We start from the raw sequence: 11,712 nt of genomic DNA on the forward strand, positions 1-11,712 counted from the left end.
GATTTCACTAAATCTCCCTTACGCCTTCCTAAAATGTCCTGCCATGCATATAAATGCTCGCTAACAAACCCCTTCCAACAAGTCCCCTACTGCTTAAAAAACATCTCCTTTAGTATCCCTGCTTGACTCACCAAAGTCCTTTACTCTCAAATAGTGACCCAATGAGACCCAAGCACCTCTCACTAATGACATGAGCAGCCAGACCTTCATTTTTCAGCTAAAGTGCTAAAGATCACTTCTCTGCATAAAATAAAGAGAAAACATATTTCAGAGAAAAAGCACAGCCCTGAAGGAAGATTGATTCCTCATTGCAGCCAATTGAATATCTCTCAGTGACGGTATTTGAAGCAATGACCCAGCCTGTGAATGTAAATTAGGAGGAGGCGCATAATTCTGCATCCTAGATCTCACATCATTGAACTGAACACCTGAAAGAGGTTAAACACCAGTGTCAGGACCTTAAAGTCTGTAAATAGTTATTAACCAGGTGACTCAGAGAGACCACCACTTGTCTAAGGGACTAGCAGCAAGGAATTAGATCTAGTTTTTGGGGACTGGCCACTGATAAAGACCTTGGGTAAGACCCAGCACGGCACTTCTTATGTTCTTATCTTCTTATTACTCAGTTACAGAAGTTGATTCTGCTCCTGTTGTATTATTATTATTATTATTATTATTATTATTTTGTATTATTTTGTATTATATTTTATTAAACATTTTATCATATTACATGAAATAAAGGAAAGTCCAGAGAAAAAAGAAAACAAAGAAACCCACATTGTTAAGTCCTCAAGAAAAGAAGGGCATTAAACAGGTAAACAGAGTATAAGAAAAATCATAACAAGAAGACTTCACCAGCAAAATAATTCATAATCCCAGAACCCCCAAGGCATCTCGGAGAGATTTATCCATGTCTGCAGGAGCTCCTATTGTTATAACCCACTGCCGGGGCAGGGGAAGGGGGCTTAATAACGTGCTACTTTCTTGGTGCTAGGAGCGGAAGCTGATTTCACTTGTTGAGTGTTTGTGTTTGGAACAGACTCAGTGTAGTAAAATTGGAGTTAGATTTTAGCAAGGGTTTAATTTTATTCACCCGCTAAACCTTGTGGTCCCCACAGGATGCAGCAAGCTAATGATATGCTAAACTGAAAAGGCACAGTTTCTTTCACCCTAGTCTATTTGCATATCAACCCACAGCTTTATAAAAAAAAAAGGTTCACCGCTGAGGTCAGGCATGTGGGTCCTTCCTTCCTTCCTCTCTCCCCAGCAGTAAAACTGGCCAAGCACCTGGGGTCTCAGGATCCTCCATCTCTCTTACCTTAGTCCAGCGATGGCTCTTCTGCATTTTGCCAGAGGAAAAGAAAAATCACGCCAGAAATAGAAGGCAGCACCCACCCCTGCCAGGAGGCCCTGCCAGAAAAGACCCCTCCCTCTCAGTAAGGCTCCTCCTTCACTGTTTTTGATTGGTCCTTTCACTGATGCATGGGCTTACTCTGGTCATTGCAACTCCCATTCAATTTTGTTAAAGATATGAATGCGGCATCAGAGTAGAGATGCTCAGAGCTGTAAATGCTATCATTGACTATTTACAAGTGAAAGGAATCAGGTTTGTCAATAAAGAAAAGCAGGCACAGGTTGATCGTGAATCCCCCAACATTACAGAGCCAGAAGCAGAGCAGGGGATTAGAGCTTAGTTTTGCTTCCTAGTTCACAATTCTAACAGCAGAGCACAATTTAAATTATATTTAAGCATATTTTATTGAGATATTTAGCTACATATTAGCAGATAAATCAGTTATTTTTAATGATGTGTCTTCAGACAGACTTCACCCTCTGACACATCAGATCCCTGCGGCTCTTCTTGATCACAGGTAGGAGATTCAGTCATGATAAACTCCCTGAGAGCAGGATCAGCCAGGGGTTTCCAACTGACCCAGACTGGCCACTGACATAGAGAGGATGCCGGGCTCTTGGACCTTTGGTCCGGCCCAGCATGTTCTTGTCTTGCCTGCTCTTTGCCAGGAGACTTGACCCCCAGAGTCGGTGTATGCAGATCTACTTTGTGCTAACCCCCATCTTCCACCCCCAAACTATGAAGGGATTTTCCCCCTCTATTCTACAACATCTCCCTTCCTCACCAATTTGCATAGCCTGGCCATTGCAATAACAGGTCTGTGCCTGGGGCCATGCACTGGGGCTCTGCCAGAATCCTACAATCATTAGCCCCAAATCCAGCCACTGGGTATCTACCTCAAGCAGTGACCACAGGAGGCTGGGAATGCTGCTTCTGCCACATCCACAGACTGAGCTGAATTAGTGAATTAAAGAACTAACACAAGAATTGAACCAGGAAGCCTCCTTTTCTGTTTGGAAGGGAGAATCATCTTGAACCCTTCTAGAAACTGGAATCTCCTACACATGATAATCTGCTGTGATTTCCTATCTGCACTCATAAGCTACTTCCCTAAGACTTTCCTCAATGCATTTTTCACTTCCTTATTCCTCAAACTATAAATGAGTGGATTCAGCATGGGGGTGACTGCTGTGTAGAGCACAGAGAGGATTTTACCCTGCTCCTGGGAGTATGTCGAGGTGGGTCTCATGTACATACAGAACATTGACAAATAATAAATGGAGACCACAGTGAGGTGAGAGGAGCAGGTGGAGAAAGCTTTACGCTTCCCCTCTGCAGAGCGGATCCTCAGGATAGTTGAGATGATGAAGGTGTAGGATGTAAGAGTCACAAAGAAGGCAGGCACTATCATAAATGCACCTACAACAAACACTATGCTTTGTATGGTCACCGTGTCAGAGCAGGAAAGCTTTAACAACGGCATGAGGTCACAGAAGAAATGATTGATCACATTAGAGGCACAGAATGAAAGGCGGGTGACAGAAGCTGTGATTGTCTCAGATGGGAGAAAGCTGAGGATCCAGGAAGCAGCTGCCAGCAGGACACAGACTCTCTGATTCATGATGAGGGAATAGCGCAAAGGGTTGCAGACTGCAATGTAGCGATCATAAGCCATTGCAGTAAGAAGGAGGCATTCAGTGCTGGCAAAGACAATGAGGAAATGCAGCTGCATAATGCAACCAGTATAGGAAATGGTTTTATCCCTGGAGATAATGATCCCAAGCAGGTTTGGAATAATATTGGACGTACAGCAGATGTCTATGAGAGACAGGTTGCTGAGGAAGAAGTACATGGGGGTGTGCAGGCGGGGGTCAGCACAGGTCACTGTGATAATCACAAGGTTCCCCAGCAGGGTGATCAGGTAGATCAGCAGGAAGACCAGGAAGAGCGGAACCTGAAGCTTGGGATTATCAGAAAGTCCCAGCATAATAAATTCTGTCACCATCGTCATGTTTCCCACATCCATTTGGACATTGGCACTCTTATTTATTGAATTTATGTACTTATGAACATTTTTAATGCACTGGTCAGAAAAGCTTGCCTCAAGTATGGAACACCATATTACACAATACATATAAAACACATAGATACAACAACCATACAAAATAAACACAACCACTTAAATCCAAACTCTAAAGCCTATTATAAGCAGTTAACAGTCATCTAAAACACTTTACCCAAATGTCTGCTGAAATAAAGAGGTTTTAACTCTTTTCCTGAAGGCAAGGTAATCCCCTTACAATCACAAATCTAATGAAGAGGGCTCCATGGGATTTGCTTTGGCAGTGAAAACACTCCTGGAGGTATAAAAAAAAATAAAAATTGACATCATTGCACTATACAAGTGCTGCAATGTATTGCCAGCAGTGAAAGTCACTGATCTGCTTCTTATCAAGGTCACACAAAGGCAGTGACAGAACCAGGGGATAGAACTGGGAGACAGGAATGAGTGAATTAGAATGACTGGTATTGTGGGGGAATTTCTGTTTGCAGATGATAAAGCAAAAAAAAAAAAAAATAGACAAAACATAATCGATTATGTTAAACAAATGAATACTGCACCAGAGAAAAGTTGCTGCTCATAGCTGTAAATGGTATCTATTTTCTATACCATTGAAAAGAATCAGATTTGTCACTAAAAGCATGTTTAAAAAAAATGAACTCAGGCACAGATTGATCAAGTGACTTCCCCAACATCACAGAACCAGAGGCCGAGCCAGGGATTAGAGTTTAGAATTTCTTTTGGTTCCTACTTCCTAACTCTAACACCGGAGCACACTTGAAATTACATTAGAATATATTATGTTGAGATATTCAGTTAATTACTTGCAGAATAATCAGAGTCATTTTTATCGGTGTCCCTTCAGATAGACTCCACCCTACCCTCTGACAGATCCCTGCGTTAGGAGATCCAGGAATGATAGACTCCCTGTGGAAAAAAGAGCAGGATCAGCCAGGAGCTCCCAGCTGACCCAGACTGGCCTCTGATAGAGACAGGATGCCGGCCTCTTGGAACTTGCTCTGACCCAGCATGTTCTTCTCTTGTTTGTTCTTGGCTATGAGGATCTGACCTGAGTCTGTGCGTGCAGACCTCCTCTGCACCCCCACCCTCCACTCCCAGGCCTGCCTGCAGCTTACTGAGACTAAGGCAGCCTGGTTAGGGTCTGAACCATGCTGGGGTACCCTAGGGGAAACTAAAGGTCAGACCACAACCCAGCTGCCAGTATCCCTTCCTTCTGTCTGAGGCTACAGTACAGAGAGGAGAAAATCTACCTGTCTGTTGAGGCAGGAGAAAGATCCAGGCAAACAGTTAAAGAGCTACAAATCTCAACTTTTTCTGGACATTTTAGTCCTTCTTTTGGCTTCTGAACACTCCTCTTTAATTCCAGAGTTGCATCCATACAGTTGGCACAACTAAATTGTATCTGATGGAAGATCGCAGCTCTCAGAAGGCATTAAAGCAGCATGTTAGAGAATTGCTGGGTTTTCTCCTTACCTGTCCAGCAGCGTTGCCTCCTACTGTGGATCAGGCGAGGGGCACTTCGGGTCTTAAATGCTTTAAGAATGGGACATAGAGAGTCCTTTGCAACATCTGAAGGCAAACAGCAGTGATTCCCCCAAACATCAATCATTTCCCAACTCTCCAGGCAACTGAGGCACAGAGCAGCAAACATCCCTTAATAGTCTGTGAGATTTGTTTTAATTTCCCAGATGCACAGGACACAGCTTTCTCTCCACCTTAATGGAGCACCTTGATGCAGAGTCTATGGCTGGACAGGCTAACCCATAGGGTCTAAGGGGATCACACTCGGGTAACTTTAGCTGGGTAAATTCAACAGAGCACGAAACTGGCTAAGTTCCTCTGAACACCCATCTGAACTCTCCTGCTCCCTGGCTTTCTCACTATTTCAGAAGACATTTATCAGTGTCTCTTCAGACAGACTCCATCCTACCCTCTGACACATCAGATCCCAGTGGGTTTCCTTGATCACAGGAAGGAGATTCAGACATGATAGTCTCCCTGTGAAAAAGAGCAAGATCTGCCAACTGCTTCCGACTGACCCTGACTGGACACTGACATAGACAGGATGCCGGGCTCTCGGGACTTTGGTCTGGCTCTGCATGTTCTTGTCTTGCTTGTTCTTGGTTAGGACGGTTTGAACCCTAAGTGTGTACATGCAGACTTCCTGTATCTCACCCCCCCTCCCCACACACACACACACACACATACACACACATCCCTGGGTCTGCTTGCAGTTCACTGAAACTAAAGCAGCCTGGTTATAGTCTGAACCATGCTGGGGCTCCATAAGTAAAACTACAGTTCAGACCACAAGCAGAATACCAGAATCCCTTCCTTCTGTCTCAAGCTACAGCAGAGAGAGGAGAAATCTTACCTGTCTTTTGTGACAGAAGGTAACATCTAGGAAACCATTTAGAAAGCTAAAAACATTTATCTTTCCTTCTGGCCCTCTGTACACACCCCTTTAATTCCATACTGTCCAGAGAGAATCCATACTGTTGGCACAGCTAAATTGTATCTAATGAGAGAATGCAGCTCACAAAAGGCATTAAAGTTACAAGTTACACAACTGCAGGGTTTTCACCTCCACTGTGGATCAGGTGGGAGGCATCTCAGCTGTGTTAAACAGGGATGTGTATTCGTGAGAAACAAAATACGAAATGAGACAACATGTCCTATTTCGCTTTTTGGTCATTTTCAAAGCAAAATGATTTAAATGTGATGGAATTTTGTTCTATTTTGAAAATCATACAAAAAGAAAAGTCTCCCCTATGACCTAAGCCTAGGAGCTAAGCTGGGGCCTCACCTGGGCATAGGCTGCAGTCTGACACAAGGGCCACAGCCTACATCCAAGTGTGGCACCAGGATCTCAGCCTAGGCCATGACCCAAAGACCCAGCCCCGGGAAATTTCCCAACACCCACTTATCCATTTGAAATCCAAAGCTTTGTCCAGGCCTGATTCTGACACCTGGGCTTTGCTCTAGGCCAGGGTCAAGGCCCAAGCCTGATGCCGGTGCCTGGTCCAGAAACTAGGTTCCAATGCCTGGGCCTTGGCCTAGGCCATGGCATAAGCCTAGGCCAAACGCTGAGGCCCAGTCTAGAGACTGGATCCTGATGCCTGGGCCTCAACCTAGATAGAGATGTGCATTCTTTTATCACGAGTTAGGCAATTTCAATGAAATTGCCTAACTCCTACTGGTTCGGGGGACTCATTCCCCAAAATGGATTTTCGCTGAACTTCGGGGAAAATTCATTTTTCGGGTTAGTATGGAGGGGGGGGCGGGGCACATTTATTTAAAAAGAAAAACAAACCACCCCAACCCTTCAATTTTACTTTATTACAACCCCCCCCCCCCCCACACACACACACACACACCATCCCGATCCATCCCCAAGACTTAGTAAAAGCCCTGGTGGTCCAGCGAGGTCCCGCAAGCAATATCACACTCTCGGGCCGTTGGACCTTTGGGCCTGCCATGAATCAAAATGCTCTTTCTTATGATGTGACAGGGGCTACCGGTGCCATTGGTCGGCCCCTGTCACATGGTAGGAGCAATGGACTGCTGGCGCCATCTTAGAAAATGGCGCGGGCCATCCATTGCTGCTTCCATGTGACAGGGGCCAACCAATGGCAGTTGTAGCCCCTGACACATCATAAGGGCAAAGGGCACCAGTGCCATTTTGATTTGTGGCATGCCCGACAGCCCGAGAGGGAGACATCGCTCGCAGGACCCCGCTGGACCATCAGGAATTTTAGTAAGTCTTGAGCAGGAATTGGGATGGTGGGGTTTGTCATAAAGTAAAATTGAAGGGTTGGGGTGTTCTTTTTCCAATTCGGGTTTTTTTCCGCTCTGTTTTTCCGCTTCATTTTTCCAAACCGTACCACCGAAAAACGATCCGCAGGAAAACACATTTTCTCCATGATGTGCCCGAACCGAAACCCGACCTGACATGGAAAAATGAAGCTCATCTCTAATCCTTGGTTAGGGCCCATACTCAGGCCCAATATAAACCGACTTGAAGTACATACAATGTTCGGTATATACAAATGCCTAAATAAATAAATAAATAAATAAAATAAACGTTGAGGTCAAGTTTGGAGGCTGGATCCCAATGCTTGGACCTCAGCCCAGGCCCAGGCCCAACATTGGTGCCCAGCCTGATGGCCAGGTCCAGATGCCTAGGCCTTGGCCTAGGGATAAGCCAGGGCTCAGGCCCAGGCCCAATGCCAGGGTCTTGGCCCAAGGTCAGGCTGAAGGCCAACAATCACAGCACAGCCTTGTAGGTCTGCTGTCTTCTTTCTTCTCCTTCTTTAATGATATAGTGCCATTTTGTATATTTGTTTTGAGAGGGGAGAAAACATGTATGTGAGTGTGTTTGGGAAAAAGAGTATGCATGTATGTGCATACTCGGGGAAAAGAAAGAGTATTTGTGTGCAGGGGGAGAGAAAACACATATATATAACCTCAATGTGGAGGAGAAAATCTGTATGAGTGTGTGTGCTTGGGGGAAAGAGAGCTTGTGTGTGTGGTTGGAAGAGTGAAAGCATATGTGTGTGTGTGTTGGGGAGAGAGAGATAACATGAATGTGTCTGTGTGGGAGAGAGGGAGTAGAGAAAGTATGTATCTGTATGTTTGCGGGAGAGGGGAGAGAAAGCATGTATGTATGTGGGGGAAAGAAGAGAGCATGTATGTAGGTGTGTGTATGGTGGGCCAAGAGAGATCATGTGTGTGTTTGGCAGGAGAGAGGGATCATGTGTGTTCATTCTGGAGAGAAAGAGAGCATATGTATATGTGTGTGTGTGTGTGTATGTGTGCGGCAGGGGAGAGTGAGATCATATGTGTGTTGTGTGTGTGTGTGTGTAATGGGGAGAAAGAGAGCATGGATGTGTGTGGCAGGTGAGAGAGCATTTGTGGGAGAGAATATGAATGTGCTGTAAAGTCTATATGTATGTGAAAGAGAGAGGACAATATTTGTGTCCCCCCGAGAGGAAATGGATAGGGGTGTTTTGAAGTGGTGAGATAGCAAGAATAAGGTGGAGAACATAAGAAATTGCCATGCTGGGTCAGACCAAGGGTCCATCAAGCCCAGCATCCTGTTTCCAACAGAGGCCAAACCAGGCCACAAGAACCTGGCAATTACCCAAGCACTAACAAGATCCCATGCTACTGAGGCAATTAATAGCAGTGGCTATTCCCTAAGTAAAATTGATTAATAGGAGTTAATGGACTTCTCCTCCAAGAACTTAATCTAAACCTTTCTTGAACACAACTACACTATACTGCCTAACCATATCCTCTGGCAACAAATTCCAGAGCTTTATTGTGCGTTGAGTGAAAAAGAAATTTCTCTGATTAGTCTTAAGTGTGCTACTTGCTAACTTCATGGAATGCCACCTAGTCTTTCTATTTTCTGAAAGTGTAAATAACCGATTCATATCTACTCGTTCAAGACCTCTCATGTTCTTAAAGACCTCTATCATATCCACCCTCAGCCGTCTCTTCTCCAAGCTGAACAGCCCTAACCTCTTCAGCCTTTCCTCATAGGGGAGCTGTTCCTTCCCCTTTATCATTGTGGTTGCCCTTCTCGTACCTTTTCCATTGAACTATATCTTTTTTGAGATGCGGCAACCAGAATTGTATACAGTATTCAAGGTGCAGTCTCAACTTGGAGCAATACAGAGGCATTATGACATTTTTCGTTTTATTCACCATTCCCTTTCTAATAGTTCCTAACATTCTGTTTGCTTTTTTGACTGCCGCAGCACACTGAGCCGACGATTTCAATGTGTTATCCACTATGATGCCTAGATCTTTTTCCTGGGTAGTAGCTCCAAATATAGAACTTAACATCTTGTAACTATAGCATGGGTTATTTTTCCCTATATGCAACACCTTGCACTTGTCCACATTAAATTTCATCTGCCATTTAGATGCCCAATCTTCCAGTCTTATAAGGTCTTCCTATAATGTATCACAATCCGCTTGTAATTTAACTACTCTGAATAATTTTGTATCATTCGCAAATTTGATAACCTCACTCGTCGTATTCCTTTCCAGATCATTTATAAATATATTGAAAACTACCGGTCCAAGTACAGATCCATGAAGCACTTCACTCTTTACCCTTTTAACCAGTTTGTAATCTATGAAAGGACATCGCCTCCTATCACATGAATATTTAGTCTTCTTAGAAGCCTCTCATGAGGGACTTTGTTAAATGCCTTCTGAAAATCAAAATACACTACATCTACCGGTTAACTTTTATCCACATGTTTATTAACCCCTTCAAAAAAAATGAAGCAGATTTGTTAGGCAAGACTTCCCTTAGGTAAGTCCAGCCATGTTGACTGTGTTCCATTAAACCATGTCTTTCTATATGCTCTACAATTTTGATCTTTAGAATAGTTTTTACTATTTTTCCCGGCACTAAAGTCAGGCTCACTGGTCTATAGTTTCCCAGATCATCCCTGGAGCCCTTTTTAAATATTGGGGTTACATTGGCCACCCTCCAGTCTTCAGGTACAATGGATGATTTTAATGATAGGTTACACATTTTAACTAGTTGATCAAAAATTTAATTTTTGAGTTCCTTCAGTACCATAGGATGCACAGGTGATTTGCTACTTTTTAGTTTGTCAATCTGGCCTACTACATCATCCAAATTCACAGTGATTTGGTTCATTTTGTCTGACTCATCACCCTTGAAAACCATCTCCAGAACTGGTATCTCCCCAGCATCCTAATTAGTAAACAAGGAAGCAAAGAATTAATTTAGTCTTTCTGCAATGGCCTTATCTTCCCTAAGAGCCCCTTTAACTCCTCCATCATCTAATGGTCCATCCGACTCCCTCACAGGCTTCTTGCTTCGGATATATTTAAAGTTTTTATTATGTGTTTTTGCCTCTATGGCCAACTTCATTTTAAATTCTCTCTTTGCCTGTCTTATCAATGTTTTACACTTAACTTGACAATGCTTATACTTTATCCTCTTTTCTTCAGATGGATCCTTCTTCCAATTTTTGAAGGATTTTTATTTGGGCTAAAATAGCCTCTTTTACCTCACCTTTCAACCATACAGGTAATCGTTTTGCCTTCCTTCCACCTTTCTTAATGCATGGAATACATCTGGATTGCGCATCTAGGATTGTATTTTTAAACAATGTCCATGCCTGTTGAATACTTTTAACCTTTGCAGATGCACCTTTAAGTTTTTTTCTATTTTCCCCATTTTATCAAAGTTTCCCTTTTGAAAATTTAGTGTTAGAGCTGTAGATTTACTTATTGTCCCCCTTCCAGTTATTAGTTTAAATTTGATCATGTTATGATCACTGTTGCCAAGTGGCCCCACCACCATTGCCGCTCTTACAAAATCCTGCGTTCCACTAAGAATTAAATCTAAAATAGCTCCCTCTCTTGTTGGTTCCTGAGCCAATTCCTCTATGAAGCAGTCATTTATTTCATCCAGGAATTTTATGTCTCTAGCAAGTCAATATTGGGGTAATTGAAATCTCCCATTATTATTGCACTGCCAAATTGGTTAGCTTCCCTGATTTCTCTTAGCATTTCATCATCTGTGCATGAAAAAAAGCCGTAATGTGAGTTGGAAAATGACCCAATTAGATTATAAATGCTGTGGGAATAGGGGAATCCTTTTATTACCTGAATGTAATCCACTTTGAAGTGTCAAAAAGCAGAATGTATAAATACATTTATAGGGCAGTTGATGGAAGCAGTGAATCATTTTATGAGACAAGCAGACAGGAAATATTTTAAGGCACCCCATGCCTGATGGATTGGCTTCACACAAAAACAATTTGACCTTTGGAGTCACATTTTCTGTATAGATAATGGCTCTTAAGAATGTGCCCATGAGCTTTAAGTCACAGGAGTGATGTCACAATGGTGTCACTCATAGGAGTGATGTCACAATAGGCTAATTCATAAGTGTGATGTCAAATTGGTTGTTACTCACAGGAGAGATATAAAATTGTGTTCTACTCAATGTCCCCTGTTAGGTACATGAAAGACCACTTACATCTTTCTCCTTATCAGGTGCACTCCAGCCATTTTGTGGGTCATGCAAGACCCTTTAAGGGAACTGTGGCCCAGTGCAGTTCAAAGCACAGAAGGGCTGGGCACAACTAATAGGGGTGTGCATTCGTTTTGAACTTATATGTAAAACGCAACTTATTTTTTTTTTTTTAACTTAAAAAAGTGATGAGGCGAAAACGATCCGATTTCCAACGTATTCAACATAGCTATGTTGAATACG

General features: G+C 43.1%; 1 protein-coding gene across 1 annotated transcript; it reads right to left on the reverse strand.

The window, feature by feature from the left end:
- Positions 1 to 2,456: 2,456 nt before the first annotated feature.
- LOC115078359 (olfactory receptor 5B21-like) lies at positions 2,457 to 3,380 on the reverse strand. The gene has a single exon (XM_029581264.1). The coding sequence runs from the start codon at positions 3,378 to 3,380 to the stop codon at positions 2,457 to 2,459; it is 924 nt and encodes a 307-aa protein (XP_029437124.1).
- Positions 3,381 to 11,712: the final 8,332 nt, after the last annotated feature.

The sequence above is a fragment of the Rhinatrema bivittatum genome, chromosome 16 (genome assembly GCF_901001135.1).
Source record: "Rhinatrema bivittatum chromosome 16, aRhiBiv1.1, whole genome shotgun sequence".
In the NCBI taxonomy this organism is placed as follows: domain Eukaryota; kingdom Metazoa; phylum Chordata; class Amphibia; order Gymnophiona; family Rhinatrematidae; genus Rhinatrema; species Rhinatrema bivittatum.

Excerpts from the sequence above, each read along its gene's own strand:
- LOC115078359 (XM_029581264.1), bottom strand. The coding sequence starts at position 3,380 with ATGGATGTGGGAAACATGACGATGGTGACAGAATTTATTATGCTGGGA.